The sequence below is a fragment of the Schistocerca serialis genome, chromosome 3 (genome assembly GCF_023864345.2).
Source record: "Schistocerca serialis cubense isolate TAMUIC-IGC-003099 chromosome 3, iqSchSeri2.2, whole genome shotgun sequence".
In the NCBI taxonomy this organism is placed as follows: Eukaryota; Metazoa; Arthropoda; class Insecta; order Orthoptera; family Acrididae; genus Schistocerca; species Schistocerca serialis.
The window spans coordinates 221,199,429-221,217,382 of NC_064640.1; the positions used below are offsets into that span (position 1 = coordinate 221,199,429).

General features: G+C 46.0%; 1 protein-coding gene and 1 pseudogene across 2 annotated transcripts in view; both read left to right on the forward strand.

Annotated features, from left to right (window-relative positions):
- LOC126469954 (uncharacterized) overlaps nt 1-17,954 on the forward strand; it is a 676,617-nt gene that overhangs the window by 131,879 nt on the left and 526,784 nt on the right. The window contains exon 2 of one of the 2 annotated variants that reach the window (XM_050097364.1): nt 13,286-13,449. The exons of the other annotated variant lie outside the window; for it this stretch is intronic. Coding sequence (XP_049953321.1) covers nt 13,286-13,449 — 164 coding nt within the window. The remainder of the gene's footprint in view (nt 1-13,285; nt 13,450-17,954) is intronic. 2 annotated transcript variants of the gene reach the window in all.
- LOC126472303 (5S ribosomal RNA) lies at nt 5,921-6,038 on the forward strand (annotated as a pseudogene).

A 17,954-nucleotide genomic window follows, 5' to 3' on the forward strand; every position in this document is an offset into this window, starting at 1 on the left:
CCCACGTAACGAACCTTGAGTCAAGAAATGGGCTTATTTTCAGAGAGACAAGTCTACGCACGGACAGTGTGTCGAATGTTGTAGCACCATGGTGACAACTGTTGCGCTTTTCCTTGACGTGGTAGTGGAAGGAGGTACGTCGATCGTGATGCCGCCACAGAGAAGAATGGACACAGAATGGGCTCCACGTTGTCTCCCGGTTCTGTGTGCAACGCCACTATCTAAGGTGCCGTATGTGGAGGCTGCAAAGAAAATGAACGTGGCCAGATCGCTTGCGTCATCGTTCATGTGGGCCAAGCACCTGGCGTGATGCTATGAGGTGGCACTACGTACACAACATGATCACATCTGTTTCACATAGTAGATAATTTGGACAGCAGGTATTACATTTCTGGGGTGTTAATGCCTCTCAACGAGGCCTCCGTGATGTTATCTATCAGTAATACAAAGCAATATCACATGCCGTCCATGCTGTCTTGATCCTCCTACGTAAAGCCGCGATTAGCCGAGCGGTCTGAGGCGCTGCAGTCATGGACTGTGCGGCTGGTCCCGGCGGAGGTTCGAGTCCTCCCTCGGGCATGGGTGTGTGTGTTTGTCCTTAGGATAGTTTAGGTTAAGTAGTGTGTAAGCTTAGGGACTGATGACCTTAGCAGTTAAGTCCCATAAGATTTCACACACATTTGAACATTTCATAAATTTAGAAAACCGATATTCGACGTAACTGCAACTGGTGCTTAAACAATATGTCTCCCATGGAGCCCATGACAGTGAGATAAAAGAGATCATCTTGCGTACAAGGAGATACAAATTGTCACTTTCCTCTCGCCCTTTACGCGAGTGGAATAGATCAGTGAACCGGTCAATTTCGTACGAGGTAACATGCGCCATATACTGAATAACGGCATGCCGGGTAAACATGTAGCTGCAGATGCAGAGATCGTAGAACGCAGCAGGGCGTGATTAGTGGCATAGCTCATGGCGGTGGATAGCGATTACGTACAATTCTCTCCAAATTACACCACAAATATTCAATAATACTGAGATCTACTGACTGTGGTGGCCAGGGAAGATACGTCATTCTCGCACTCACAGCCCTGGACGCAGGGTACCGGTATCCATGGGACCCATGGAATACCACGATATGGCCACCAACATCATCATCGAACCCCGCCAAGTTTCACTCTTGGGATGTAAACTTGGACAGAAGTTGGAAAGAGTGTGAAATAAATCTCATCCGACAACGTTCTTCCATTGCTCCATAGTGAAGGGTTTATGCCTTCGGTACATTTTCTTCACTCATGCTCATAAATTAAGGATAATTGCTGAATGTGGTGCCACACAGCGCGGCACTACACAAGAATGACGCTAATAGCATAGGCACATAGGGAACACACACGACACAGATCTGTAAGTCCACGGTATTGGCGATAAGTTGAGAAAACCGTCCTGAAATACATGTGCTACGAAACACAACTGTTTCCTGCGCTTGTACCCCGACATCAATATGGGATATGATCTCCATGCATAAGTACACAGGCCGCACAACGGGTTGGCATACTCTGAACCAGGTGGTCGAGCAGCTGCTGGGGTATAGCCTCCCATTCTTGCACCAGTGCCTGTCGGAGCTCCTGAAGTGTCCTACGGGTTTGAAGACGTGCAGCGATATGTCAACAGAGAGCATCCCAGACGTGCTCGATGGGGTTTAGGTCTGGAGAACAGGCAGGCCACTCAATTCACCTGATATCTTGTGTTTCAAGGCACTCCTCCACGATGGCAGCTCGGTGGGGCAGTGCGTTATCATCCATCAGGAGTAAGGTGGGATCCACTGCACCCCTGAAAAGGCGGACATACTGGTGCAAAATGACGTCCCGATACACCTGACCTGTTACAGTTCCTCTGTCAAAGACATGCAGGGGTGTACGTGCATCAATCATAATCCCATCCCACACCATCAAACCACGACCTCCACACAGGTTCCTTTCAAGGACATTAAGGAGTTGGTATCTGGTTCCTGGTTCACGCCAGATGAAAACCCGGCGAGAATCAAAAAAATGGTTTAAATGGCTCTGAGCACTATGGGACTTAACATCTGAGGTAATCAGTCCCCTAGAACTTAGAACTACTTAAACCTAACTAACCTAAGGACATCACACACATCCATGCCCGAGGCAGGATTAGAACCTGCGACCGTAGCGGTCACTCTGTTCCAGGCTGAAGCGCCTAGAACCGCTCGGCCACACTGGCCGGCCCGGCGACAATCACTGTTCAGGCTATACCTGGACTCGTCCATGAACATAACCTGGGACGATTGTTCCAATGACCATGTACCGTGTTCTTGACGCCAGGCTTTACGGGCTCTCCTGTGACCAGGAGTCAGTAGAATGCACCTTACAGGTCTCCGGGTGAATAAACCATGTCTGTTCAGTCGTCTGTAGACTGTGTGTCTGGAGACAACTGTTCCAGTGGCTGCGGTAAGGTCCCGAGCAAAGTCTACCTGCAGTACTCCGTGGCCGTCTGCATGCACTGATGGTGAGATATCGGTCTTCTTGTGGTGTTGTACACTGTGGACGTCCCATACTGTAGCGCGTGGACACGTTTCCTGTCTGCTGGAATCGTTGCCATAATCTTGAGATAACACTTTGTGCCACACGGAGGCCCCTTGCTGCGACTTGCTGTATTTGACCAGCCTCCAGTCGCCCTACTTATTCTACCCCTCATAACATCATCAATATGAGTTCTTTGAGCCATTTTCAACACACAGTCACCATAAGCACGTCTGAAAACGTCTGCAGACTTACTCGCTGCACAGTACTCTGACATGCACCAACACACCTCTGCGTATGTGGATGCTGCCAGCGCCACCGTGCGACGACCGCTGGTCAAATGCACCGCATGGTCATACTCCCAGGTGGTGTAAACAAGCAAACTGCCCACCAGAGCGTTATTTCACCATGTATCAATATTATCCCTAATTTATGAGCATGAGTGTAGTTACGGACATTTGCATCACTGATGTAAGGCTTAGAAATTCCACCTCGTCCTGCGACATTCAGTTCTGCAGTGCCTTTTTTTTTTTCATCACAGTCCTCTTCAATGACCGTCTCTCAACATACACCTTCGGCTGCGTTGTGACGTGGTGGGTGACATTTTCCCGCTTTCCCTGTATGTGGTATAAATATTCGACTTCGCCCTTCTTGAGACACCAAACTACGCTGGTTGGGGACCACCCACCACACGAGTACCAACAATTTGCTCACGTTCTCTTTTAATTATCTCCAACGCGATGCACTCACAACTACACAGAACACTGTTCTGACCACGGCTGAGATTTGCAAAGTATTGAGAACATTGCACAGGTGCCGTTCGTGGTCAAATACAACAGCGCAAGCTGACGGCTTGGCTAGAGTCTGCCTTTATGTTCAAGCATACAGTTCTCATAGTGTTTCCGTATTTTAATCTAACCCCTGTATGCCTTGTGCGTGTATTATCGTCAGAGGCACGTTGTTGGATTGCTGTAAGAAGTATGAGCATTTCACTGCCCTCCAAACTAGTGTCGACTATTGACTGTTTCACTGCTTACAAAACTCTCAGCATGCTGTACCTGTTAAGCTCTAGAACACCTTACGAGTATACCCTTTGTGTGACTTAGATTCAGTCTAAATCTACAAGACCTACTGCTTCAGAAATCTGCCACTGTCACTGAGTAACCTTCAGGCCAACAGTTAATTTTTTTCAAAAAAATGTTGTGTGTCTAAGTGACGCAGAGCTGTGTGATGTTTCGTCAATTGCCACTTTTAGTGAGCAGTCTGTTGGGTCTCCTATGGGAAGCGTACTAGTACAGTGGTGGATTTACGAGGGTTGGAACATTAATAGTGGCAACTATTTATTTACAGCTCGTACGAAATAGATACGTGTTTCAAAGTTTTACTGACCTTCAGAGTAGTCACCAGCATTGTGTATAACCCGTTCCCAGCGATGTGGAAGTCATAGGATACTCTTAGCAGTGCCAGTTGTGTTGACAGTTCGAGCGGCGCGGTCTATTGCCCGACGGATTTGTAGCAGTTCTGAAGCGAATGCCGTGAAGAGCTTCCTTCAGTTTAGAAATCGAGTTGAACTCACGAGGGCTTTAAGTCAGGGGAGTGCAGTAGGTGGTATAGCCTTTAGCAGCCCCATCAGTCAAACAAATCAGTAACAGCTTGCATTGTACGCGCGTGAGCACTGTCCGGCAAAATGATGGTCAGGTCCTGCAGAAAGTGTCATCACTTCTGTCTCTAAGCTGGTCGTAGGTTGTGCTCCAAAAATGAACAGCATAGAGACAGAAGTGATGACACTTTCTGCAGGACCTGACCATCATTTTGCAGGACACTGCTCAAGAACGTACAGTACAAGCTGCTACTGATTCGTCTGACTGATGGGGCTGTTAAGTGCTATGGCGCATACTGCACTCCCCTAACTTAAGCTCTCGTAAGCTGAACAAGATTTATAAACTGAAGGAAACTCTTCACCGCATTCGCTTCACAAATGCTACAAATTCGTCGGGCAATAGACCGCGCCGCTCGAACTGTCAACACAACTGGCACTGTTAAGAGTATCCTACGGCTCACACATCGCTGGCAACGGGTTATACACAATGCTGGTGACTACTTTGAAGGTCAGTAAAACTTTGAAACACGTATCTATTCTGTACGAGCTGTAAATAAATAGTTGCTACTATTAAAGTTCCAACCCTCGTATTCTATTTAACAGCATGAGAAGCTGAGGTGACAAAAGTCATGGGATACCTCCTAATATCGTGTCGGACCTCCTTTTCTCTGAGTATCTCGACGTGGCATCGGCTCAGCAAGTCGTTGGAAGTCCCCTGCACTTTATGTCCCCTGCCCTGTCATGTCTCTGTCGCCGTCCATAATTGCGAAAGTGTTGCCGGTGCCGGATTTTGTACGCTAACTGACATTAATGTTCGCTGGAATTCATGTCGGGCTATCTGAGTGACGAAATCATTCACTCGAACTGTCAAAAAGTTTCTTAAATCCACTCGCGAACTACGCCCGGTGACATGTTTGGGAACACGAAGGCCACAAACGACTGCAAATGGTCTCCAAGAAGCCGAACATAATAATCTCCAATCTATGATCGGTTCAGGTGGACCAGAGGGCCCGGTTCATTCTATGTAAACACAGCTCACACCATTATGGAGCCACTACCAGCTTGCGCAGTGACTTGTTTACAGCTTGGTCCAAGCCTTCGTGGGGTCTGCGCCACACTCGAACCCTACTGTTAGGTGTTACCAACTGAAATCGATAGGCATCTGACCAGGCCACGGTTTCCTAGTCGTCTAGGGCCCAGCCGATTTGGTCACGAGTCCAGGAGAGGCGCAGGGGCGATGTCGTGCTGTTACAAAGGGCACAGGCGTCGGTCGTCTGCTGTTATAGCCCATTAAAGCCAAATTCATCTCACGGTCCTAACGAATACGTTTCTGCAGTTACTTCAAGCAGTTTTGTTTGTCTGCTAGCACCGACAACTCTGCACAAACGCTCCTGGTCTCCAACTGCCATTCCACGTTCAAAGTCTGGTAATTCGCGTCGTGCGGCCGTAATCACATTGACACCTTATTACATGAATCACCTGAGTAAGATGACAGCTTCGCCAGTGCCTACCCTTTTGTACCCTGTATACGCAATACTACCGCCGTCTGTATATTTGCGCATCGCTACCCCACGACTTTTGTCACCTCCGTGTAATTTATATTAATTATTTTTTTAGATATGAAATTGTACTTGCATGGGGCATTTGCAGTCAGTACCAAATGAGTGAGTCAGGTGTGGCAGTCACTTGACTGTATTTAAAATATGAAATAATTGCTTTTATTTCACAATATGTCTGTTACTTCTAAATTAATTATTGTTATCTGTTATACCATTTCTGCAACGGCCTTGCTGCAGTGGATACACCGGTTCCCGTGAGATCACCGAAGTTAAGCGCTGCCGGGCGTGGTCGGCACTTGGATGGGTGACCATCCAGGTCGCCATGCGCTGTTGCCATTTTTCGGGCTGCACTCAGCCTCGTGATGCCAATTGCGGACCGAATAGTAGCGGCTGCGGTCAAGAATAACCATCATAACGGCCGGGAGGGCGGTGTGCTGACCCCGCGCCCTCCTATCTGCATCCTCCAATGAGGATGACACGGCCGTCGGATGGTCCCGGTAGGCCACCCGTGGCCTGAAGGCGGAGTGAGTGAGTTATACCTTTTATGAAACAATGAACGTGTTTCCATCACAACACTAAAATGAAACAATAATATGATTATCAAATTAACAATTTCGTTATAGTTGCTTTTCTGGGTGTATATTGGTATTTTGAGACAAACCGAACATTTGCTAATGATCTTTTATGGATTGCTTCTTTCCACACCATTAACAGGCAATATTTCGATGGCGTTGACGTCCAGAGAGTCCTAGCAATGCATATTCCAGGCGGCTGCTGTTGTGTACGTTATGGCAGCCGGGTTGAACTGGGTCAGGCGTCTCCCAGCAATGACTAAGTGCATGTATAATACACTCAGAGCCTAAGCCTTGTCCTCTTACGAGGGAACCTCCCCATCGCACCCCCCTCAGATTTAGTTATAAGTTGGCACAGTGGATAGGCCTTGAAACACAGATCACTCGAGAAAACAGGAAGAAGTTGTATGGAACTATGAAAAAAATAAGCAAAATATACTAACTGACTAGTCCATCCGCAAGATAGGCAACGTCAAGGATAACTGAGCTCACGATGGCCGTGGTCCCGTGGTTAGCGTGGGCAGCTTCGACACAAAAGGTTCTTGGTTAAAGTCTTCCCTGAAGTAAAAATTTTACTTTCTTTATTTTCCCAAACTTATGATCTGTCCGTTCGTTCATTGACGTCTCTGTTCACTATAATAAGTTTAGTGTCTGTGTTTTGCGACCACACCGCAAAACCGTGCGATTAGTAGACGAAAGGACGTGCCCCTCCAACGGGAACCGAAAACATTTGATCGCAGGGTCATAGGTCAACCGATTCCTCCACAGGAAAACACGTCTGATATATTCTATACGACACTGGTGACGGCATGTGCGTCACATGACAGGAATATGTTGTCGACCCACCTAACTTGTACACTTGGCGAATGGGTAAAAAGATTCTTCTACCTTGCCCTCAAAAAAGTGATGAAAACACAAGAGTCTGTCACATAAACTGCAACAAATGAATGCAACAGTTTCACAGTCGCTCAGTTTTCCCTGTGCTCTGTCAAAAAAAATGTTTTTAACGTTTTCAAATTTTTCCGTGTGTAGACCGTCAAATCCTGCGTATGTCCAAGCAAATCTGAACATGTCCTGGAATTTTGGAGAGTGAAGTTGATTTTGTGTGAGTGCCTGAACTTTGATAATTGTCTGAAAATAAAAAATTAAAATTTTAACTCTAGGGAAGACTTTTTAACTCTAGTGAAGACTTGAACCAAGGACCTCTTGTTCCGCAGCTGCTCACGCTAACCACGGGACCACGGCGCTCCCGAGCTGACACTATCCTCGATGATGCCTATGTTGCGCTTGGACTACTCAATTTGTATATTATGCTTATTTTTTTCCTAGTTCCACACAACTTCTTCCTGTTTTCTCCATTGATCTGTGTTCAGTTTTTCAAGACCTATCCACTGTGCCAATTTATAACTAAATCTGAGGGGGGTGCGATGGGGAGGTTCCCTTGTTAGAAGACACTGAAAAATCGCACATCAGTCCTCACTCTAGTCACATTAATGTGACCGTCTGTCAAAAGCCTGAATAACCATCTTTTGCAAAATCAAATGGTTCAAACGGCTCTGAGCACTATGCGACTTAACATCTTAGGTCATCAGTCCCCTAGAACTTAGAACTAATTAAACCTAACTAGCCTAAGGACATCACACACATCCATGCCCGAGGCAGGATTCGAACCTGCGACCGTAACAGTCCCGCGGTTTCAGACTGCAGCGCCAGAACCGCTCGGCCACCACGGCCGGCCATCTTTTGCAGCGCGGATCGCTGCGGGACGTGCAAGAAGGGAGTTAATAAGGTTCTGGAACGTACTGACTGGGATGTGGAGCTATGCCGACTACAGTGCCGTGGCCAGCTGCGCGAGATTTCTTGCTTGAAGATCCATGACGCCGACCGAGGTGGTGCCATAAATTCTCAATTGGGTTTAAAAATCAAATGGTTCAGATGGCTCTAAGCACTATGGGACTTAACATCTGACCGAGCGAGGTGGCGCAGTGGTAGCACACTGGACTCGCATTCGGGAGGACGTCGGTTCAATCCCGCGTCCGGCCATCCTAATTTAGGTTTTCCGTGATTTCCCTAAATCGCTCCAGGCAAATGCTGGGATGGTTCCTTTCAAAGGGCACGGCCGACTTCCTTCCCCCTCCTTCCCTAATCCGATGAGACCGATGACCTCGCTGTTTGGTCTCTTCCCCCAAAACAACCCAACCCCCAACTTAACATCTGAGGTCATCAGTCCCCTAGAACTTAGAACTACTTAAACCTAACTAACCTAAGGACATCACACACTTCCACGCCTGAGGGAGGATTCGAACCTGCGACCGTAGCAGTCGCACGGTTCCGGACTGAAGCACCTAGTACCGCTCGACCACAGTTGCCGGCAATTGGGTTTAAATCCGGGCATTTTGGTGTTTTGGGAAGTGTAGTAAAGTCGTCCTGGTGTTATTAGCATCACCATCGTGTACTGGGAGCTATATAACATGTTGCATGTCCTGCTAGTAGATGCCATTATGCCGAGGAAAAACAAACTTCATGTAGGTATGGACATCCCTAAGGATACGAAAACTTTCCTCAGACGATAATGCTCCCTCTTACGACGATCGTTGCAGGATGTTTGTTTTCAGTCATAAAACATGATTCATTTTGAAAGGGCACCTGTCGCCACTGAGTAGACATCCAGTTGCGGTACTGGCGTGCAAATTCCAGCATCCGTCGCCGATGAACGGCAGCTAACACAGGTGCATGCACCAGGTGCCTGCTGCAGAGGTCCATACGCAGCAACGTTCGTTGAATGTAGACTCTTGGGTCATCTGGGCGGTCAGTTGCTCGACAGTTGCACGTCTATTCGCCCGTACACATTTCCGGTGCATCCCTGTCACCTATGGCCCGTTTTGCACCTTCTAACATTCTGCGCGGTGTCTGTTGTTCTATGTCGTGTCTCCCTACCACTTTCGCGCAACGACGCTCTGAGCGTGTTTTTTAGGGAATTGACTAGTTTGAACCTGGGACCTGTTGCTGGTAAGGAGACGCCAGACCACACATGACATGCAGAGTTCAGAAGAGTTCAGTGAGACTAGCGATGATACAACCAAATACTTAATGATTTCAGCGACAGCTCCACTGCACTCCCTGTAAAAGAATCTTAATACTAACTAAATTTAGTGGGTTCAAGGCTTTCCTATTTTTAGTTAGCTGGTAAAATAACGTCGAAAAAGCAGTCAAGTTTACCACTGGAAATTTTATTCTACTCATAAAACATTGTTTATAAACCGCACTATTGATAAAAGGAAATGTTTTAATACAGGATGATAAAAACCAACTGCATTCAACAAAAATGTGAACGAATATTCCCTGAATGGGTTTCCCAGTTCTACAATGGATCGAAGGATGACCTATGCCATATCACATCTATAATCTAGGTTTAAATTAAGTTTCACAAAAGAGAAAACTATCAAAATGGTCTACAGTGACCCTCAATTTTCTTTAATTACTTATCTAACTTGTCGTAAATTACAGTGGCTGATGTGGCTTCTCAATAATTATATAACAGAAAAATCATCGCGTTTCAGATTTTAACTTACGTAGCAAAAGTGAATACCGTGAGCTTTAATTGACGATCGACACTAGTATTGCGCAAAACGGGGGTGTAACAGATGAGACTTCTGCAGTTCTGAGTGAAGCTTTATCCGCTGTTATGCGGCATCGCGTGCGTTTATTACCTTGTCGTTGGTTAGGCCGTGTTAGGGGGCGTCGGTCGGCACAGCTCCACGCACCTCGCCGACTCGGAAGCAACTCCTTCCTAACTTCTCCTTACTACAATTTACCGAAGTTGGTTTAAAAAAAACTATCTGGCTGTGTTTTCATCTGACTAATCAGGGTCTCAATGTTAACCTTAAGCTCCGCCTACAAAAAGTCTGTCTATCCAATGAGAAACGCTATACTTTTCGTGGTGGGGCAATGTTTTTAACGTTTGCAACGTAACAGAGACGCGAAAAAGTTTCACGCTAAAACTTGCAGCTGGTGTGGCCCTTTTAGTGTTATCGTAAGATCTATACTGTTCTTCTGGAGGGCTCTATCTTTTAACATGGGCTGGGGGGTGGTCATGGCGGTTAGCTGGCGATGTGGGTTTCCGTCCCTTATCGTAAGGCCTTCTAGCTTAACGCGGTTCTGCTCTCGGCTTCTGGTCTCGTTTCTCCCCTCGGAACTGCGTCTGTCTCACGGTGGGAAGGTATGACATGCATTTAGGCATTCTTGTCTTAGTCTGTGGTATTCCATTTGCTCACTCGTTACTCGTATTACTTTGGTTAATTTAATGTCTCGATTTATTCGGAGCTATGTGACATACTACTGGATTTGCTTATCATGTCAGGGTTTTCATGGAAGGTGTTGGATTTGCCTGACACCTTACAACCATAGTTGTCTTGACCATGGTTTTGGATAGCTCCCATTTGCCATCCACGGTGTGTTCTAACCACGGTGGCACTCCAGCAGGTTAAAAACTTAGCCTTCTCGTAAATGCTTCCAACCTTGGCCCTAAAGCCAATGATCATCTCCTTTTGGACGTCAGATAACTCGCTCCGTTTGCGCAATACGACAACGACTGCACTGTTGTTCACGTCCCCCGACACGCTTTATATTCTCTCCACTGTTAGGGCTGCTACCTGCCGTTTGTGAGTGGTTATTGGGCGTTTACGTCGGACACAGGTAGTGGTCGCATTAAAGTGACTGGTTCGTCTACATCTTCATGAGGGTATCCTTCTGTTTCCTTTCTACCCTGAAGCAAAATTCATCCTCGCTGCGTCCCCTTGATCGACCAACCTAGATTCTTCATCGTGGCAATCAAATTATTTGTTACAAGCTTTCTTTTTCTTGTAGACTACCCTCATTTACCTTCGATTTCGGTATAGAAGAGGCTTCCGCCATCATTATCACACTCAGGCATCAATCCCGGTTCAGAATATTTCGTTATTTCACCACATTTTTGTGCCTCTGGGACGTTGAGACACTCACAAAACGCTCGTTGTTGTCGACACTTTCTCGAACCTCCCGGAACATTTTGTGCCACACGTAAATTCTTGGTTGAGAGATGGCTTCCTTCTCGAATCAGGCCCACCGTCTCAGAACCCGATATTCTGAGTTCAACTCAAAATTTGATTGACTATCGCCGCTCGATTAACCGCTGCATCTCGAGTCTCAACATGTAATCAAAACACACTAAGCGCCAACTGTGATCCTCACTCTGACAGTGCCGGGAAGTGACTGCGCCAAGTCGCATTCGTTAACCGAGGAACGTCACCTCCGTTACAGCCGAAAAGGGTTCGCTGGTTCGCTGGAGAATTTTATCCCCGAAACTTTTGGAAGAAACTCCTTAACACAAACTAGATACACTACCGGCCATTAAAATTGCTACACCACGAAGATGACGTGCTACAGATGCGAAATTTAACCGACATGAAGAAGATGCTGTGATATGCAAATCATTAGCTTTTCAGAGCATTCACACAAGGTTGGCGCCGGTGGCGACACCTATAACGTGCTGACATATGGAAAATTTCCAAACGATTTCTCATACATAAACAGCAGTTGACCGGCGTTGCCTGGTGAAACGTTATTGTGAGGAGAAATGCGTACCATCACATTTCCGACTTTGATAAAAGTCGGATTGGAGCCTATCGCGATTGCAGTTTATCGTATCGCGACATTGCTGCTCGCGTTGGTCGAGATCCAATGACTGTTAGCAGAATATGGAATCTGTGGGTTCAGCAGGGTAATACGGAACGCCGTGCTGGATCCCAACGGCCTCGTATCACTAGCAGTCGAGATGACAGGCACCTTATCCGCATGGCTGTAACGGATCGTGCAGCCACGTCTCGATGTCTGAGTCAACAGATGGGGACCTTTGCAAGACAACAACCATCTGCACGATCAGTTCGACGACGTTTGCAGCAGTATGGACTATAAGCTCGGAGACCGTGGCTGCGGTTACCCTTGACGCTGCATCGCAGACAGGAGCGCCTGCGATGGTGTACTCAACGACGAACCTGGGTGCACGAATAGCAAAACGTCATTTTTCGGATGAATCCAGATTCTATTTGCAGAGTCATGATGGTCGCATCCATGATTGGCGACTTTGCGGTCAGCGCACATTGGAAGCGTGTAGTCGTCATCGCCATACTGGCGTATCACCGGGCGTGATGGTATGGGGTGCCATTGGTTACAAGTCTCGGTCACCTCTTGTTCGCACTGACGGCACTCTGAACACTGGACGTTACATTTCAGATGTGTTACGACCCGTGGCTCTACCCTTCATTCGATCCCTGCAAAAACCTACATTTCAGCAGGATAATGCACGACCGCATGTCGCAGGTCCTGTACGGGCGTTTCTGGATACAGAAAATGTTCGACTGCTGCCCTGGCTAGCACATTCTCCAGATCTCTCACCAATTGAAAACGTCTGGTCAATGGGGGCCAAGCAATTGGCTCTCCACAATATGCCAGTCATTACTCTTGACGAACTATGGTATCGTGTTGAAGCTGTACCTGTACACTCCATCCAAGCTCTGTTTGACTCAATGCCCAGGCGTATCAAGGCCGTTATTACGGCCAGAGGTGGCTGTTCTGGGTACTGATTTCTCAGGATCTATGCCCCCAAATTGCGTGAAAACGTAATCACGTGTCAGTTCTAGTATAATATATTTTTCCAATGAATACCCGTTTATCAACTGCATTTCCGCTGGGTGTAGCAATTTTAATGGCCAGTAGTGTATTATTTATGGGGCAACAAAGTGGTCGTAATCCAGTAACCGATCAATGTTCATTGCTCTTGACATCAATACCCATAGAACCGTGTCAGGGTTTTGGTGATGATCTGCACAATGTGATCGATGTAGAACTACGTGCAGGCTGTAGAGCGTCGCTGTTTGGGAAGTACCGTCGGGCTGGTACCGCAGCGTTGCTAATGACAGCTGATGGTGCGAGCGACAGGAAGGGAGTGGACGGCGTGCACGATTTGTGTTGTAGCGCCGGAGCTGCTGGAGGACCTGTTGGCCGCCATAGCGGAGGAGCACGTGCTGCACCGCAAGCATCTGCACATGCTCGTCACGCCGGCCATCACCAGCCTCGACCTGTCGCTCGGCACCGGCGACACGCTCTCCGGCTTCCGCTTCATGCTCCAGCGCTGCAAGGTACGTCCCAGGTAACAACTCACTCCCGTGCAGGGACGGAGGCAGTGAACATGTGCATCACACGGCCCCTCCGCCACAGGCACTGAGACGCTGCTGGCGTGACGTGGGCGATAGTTTTCAAACGGAGAAAGTAGTCAGCCGTTACTTATAGTTTGCCAGCGACGATAGTCTGCTGGTGGGGACACACATGTGGTAAGTAATGTTTTAGCAAGGAGGTTGTCAGAGTGGGATAAAAAATTTCCCCAGGCCGTACAGTCCGGAATCAGTATGCCAATCAGGCAAAATAGCCGTGACCATTGAGGCAACCATCCCACCATAGCACTAGGTTGAAGATACCCGTTTGGTAAAATACTGTGTCTTGCTGCGCGAAGAAGTCTGTAACAGCCTGCTGCACATCCTCGTCTGACAGGAGTCGTCGACCCTTCAAGGACTTTTTTAAGGGACCGAAGGTGTAATCGTCGCACGGGGAACGAGGAGGACTATAGGGTGGGTGCTCGCATGCCTCCCGGACTGACCGTGTTGGGCGGCGAGTAAGTTACTTGACTGATTTAAAGTTTTGATGCCGTCTTTAATCACGTGAGCCTGGCAACTAATTTGGTGGTCAGCCAGAAAGCGAAGGGAAACATACAGACCTTAGTTTCCAGTCTGCACGGAAGTGCAGAAAAGTGTCTATTTTCCATTTCTTTGCGGGATCAGGACTATGATTTCAGTAAAAGTTTAAAGTTCCAAAGATTTAATTTAATTAAAGTTTCTCACAAACAACACTTAAAATTGCGTTATGTTCAATTGAAAACAAGTCTTTCTAACCTAACAGCACCTTTAGCAGTTCAGAGGCGACCTCTACGGTAACTTCCTACCAGATTGTTTTTCGCCCTAACATCACTCAATTGAAAGTTCGCAATAAATGTTCAAAAATTAATGCTCGCCATAAAAGTGGAAATAAATTCACCACTTGCCACACGGAATTGAATTTCACACGGATGGCACACTAACAGTTATTTTACCGAATTCTAAACGATCTAGGACGGTGTACAGTCCTCGCGAGTTCACTATCCGTTTTCATTGCCAAATACGCGCTTGTCAGAGTTCGGGTCTGACGTCATCCGAGGCAGAGCGCGACCAGACGTTTAACTGGCGTGGACCTCCCAGGGTCTGAGAGCGAAGTGAACCTTTCTGCTGCTTCATGGGCTGTTTTTATAAGTTGCTGGTGCGGACTGCCGAGAAAACATCTGTTGTCTCTGTCTATTTGCATACGGCGGCAGTCTACAAACGACCGCTATCTCGGGCACGTAATCTTTAATAACATAGTTACTAATTACTTCAGAAACTTCTTAATTTTTGCTGGTATGCAGATAAGCAGATTGAAAGCACGTAGAAAGTTTCAGCTTGCTAGAATGAGAACTTTGCTTAATAGAATTTATTTAGTGGAACTAATGGTAGATTGTTGCCTCTGAACCATACCTTTGCTAAGACTTATATCAGTTGCTATTTATGTTACAAGTCTTAAACTTGGTGTAGCTCTATTATTTGATATATTTGATCATCTGGTTTAACCAAAATCCTCTATAATTAAAATTTCAAGTACTTAATCTACAACACTTAGGTACGTTTTAGTTGCAAAATTAGTTTTTATTTAATTACTCAAAAACTATAAGTGGTAGATTAACGTGGACTCTCTGTTATTATTTTTGGGGTGTACTGAAGCATAAAACAAACTTTCAAGTTTCTAAGTCAATTATTTAGCGCCTCTGATTTTTCCGAAATACGTGGATTCTGGCGTTAATTTTTGTTTTATGGTTTTGGAAACCAGCATCACTTATTTATAACTTCCAACTGCACCTTCTGACCAAATTCTGGCTTCCTAGCGTCATTATTTAGCGCCTCTGATTTTTCTCGTAAAACGGCATTTTTCCTAAGTTTAGAACATCAAGACTTGGTATTTGGAACATTATTACACTAAACTATAATTTAACAAAGTTTTAAACATAAATTTTGATTTTTAATTTCATACTAAATTGTGGTGCAGTACTTGTGTGCTACATGCAGATGCGTTAAGGTGACGTGGCGCTACTAGCAGTGAACTGGGGTAAGTCCCGGCGCAGTCGCTCGCCTCTGTATCTCATAAATGATACAGCGCCTGGTTTGCTTCAACCGGCATATTGTGTCGAATCGTGACCAGCACGGAACTTGGTATACCATTCCACAATGTTGGTTTTCGACAGACATGCAGCTGCATACAAATTTTTCATTCTCCAATGGATGTCTGTCGGTGTTTGTCCTTCGGCGGCCAAGGAAAGAATAACAGCAGTTTGGTCCTATTTGGACGTATTTCGTAATAACGTCGCCATCGTTCACATCTCTGCATTTATCGCACGCACGACCGAAAGATACGAATACCACACTAATTCCTTGTCTATATGTCGGTGCGTATATACTCGCGTCGAAGTCGCGCTTCGTTGCGTATACACTGCAGCGACCTCAAGCGTAAACTTCTTAATCGCCCCTTATAAAACTTCCGTAGAAAGTTTAGGGAAATAATTTCTTGATGTTTGTGGAACTAGGGAGGAAAAACGATGGTATAAATAAGCTGCGAACACAGAGAAAAGACAGAAACAATAATGACGCTGCTTCAGTAATAAGCAGCGCATCGGCTGCTTGATAAACACACGCTTATTCATTCCATGTAGGCTTTCACGGCCGGCGTCTTTATCAGTAAACTCTTCCGGGCTAAGTTGCCGTGGTCGATCTGTAGAACTTCTTCTCCCTGACGTTTCGTTCTCAACTACGGAGAACATCTTCCGAGGTGAGTCGACGACTGGCTGCTAGGAGCTGGGGCCGCCGCTTATATAGAGATCGTAGGGGGCGCCACCACACGTCACATGGCGTCGATGTGCAGCTATCTCTGGCTATCGTCTGTTCTCTCAATTGCAGGCAATCGATTGTCACGTGATTGATGCAACGTCGACCGCCATATCTTATCCAATTTTAATCCTTCTTCTTTACGATTAAAATTGTATTGATGTTTGTGGATTTCAATTGCCTCTCTATACATACGTGTATAATAGTGCGACGTCCTCGCTAGCACGCTTGTTTCACCAAATTTTATGTCGTGATCTCCATCCTTAAAAACATGTTCCGCTACTGCTGATTTGTCGATATGTCCCAAGCGACAGTTTCTTTTGTGCTCCGTCAACCGTGTATTGATGCTTCTTTTGGTAGTTCCTATGTAAACCCTGTCGCAACTACACGGAATTTTATATACCCCTGGGGTGGCTAGGGGGTGACGAGCATCTTTTGTTGATCTTAGGCATTCACTGATTTTCTTAGTAGGTCTAAAAATGGTCTCTACCTGAAACTTGGCTAGTACTTTTCCAATGCGATCCGTGATATTATGGATGAACGGAAGAAATACTTTTCCAGCTGATGGTTGTTGCTGTCTCCTATTTTTAGGCATTTTTCTATTTGGGTGAAGTGCTCGATTAATCTCGTTTTTTGTATAACCATTTTTCGCAAAGGCCATTCGTAAATGATTTAGTTCTTCTTGTAAGTAGCCTGGTTCACAAATATTATTGGCCCTATCCACTAGTGTTTTTATGACCCCCCTCTTTTGCCTAGGGTGGTGGTTTGAGTTCTTATGGAGGTAGCGATCGGTATGTGTACCTTTCCTGTAGACCTTATGGCCTAAGGTCCCATCCGCCCGTTTGATAACTGATACATCCAAGAAGTTAAGTTGTCCATTCTTCTCCTTCTCCATAGTAAATTTAATCTTTGGGTTGATGCTATTTAAGTGTACCAGAAAATCATTCAAGTCTTCTTCCTCATGATTCCATATTACAAAGGTATCATCCACATACCGATACCACTTCGAGGGGCTTTTTTTTTGGCCGACTGCAATGCTTGATGTTCAAAATATTCCATGAATAAATTCGCAATTGCGGGACTTAGGGGACTTCCCATGGCTACCCCATCGATCTGTTCATAAAATTCACCATTATACTGAAAATAGGTTGAGGATAGACAGTGTTGGAACAAGGCTACTATATCAGTAGGGAACATATTGGCTATATGGGAGAGAGCTTCATCAACTGGAACCATCGTGAACAAAGACACTATATCAAAACTGACAAGTATGTCATTAGGACCGACAGTAATTTCCCTCAATTTCTCAATGAAGTGTAGAGAGTTTTTAATATGACTCTCAGTTTTGCCTATGTGAGGTTGTAACAAAGAGGCAAGGTGTCTGGCTAGTTCTTGGGTAGGAGCTCCAATTGCGCTGACTATTGGTCTCAAAGGAACATCAGGTTTATGTATCTTTGGTAATCCATATAATCTCGGAGGATAAGCCTCCGATTCACAAAGATACTTTTTAACTTCTGTAGGAATTGAAGACTGTTTTATCAGACGCTTGGTGGCATTCAGCACATTCGTTGTGGGATCCTTTTTCAACTTCTTGTATGTGCTGGGTTCCAGGAGATCACTGATCTTCTTGTGATAATCCTGAGTAT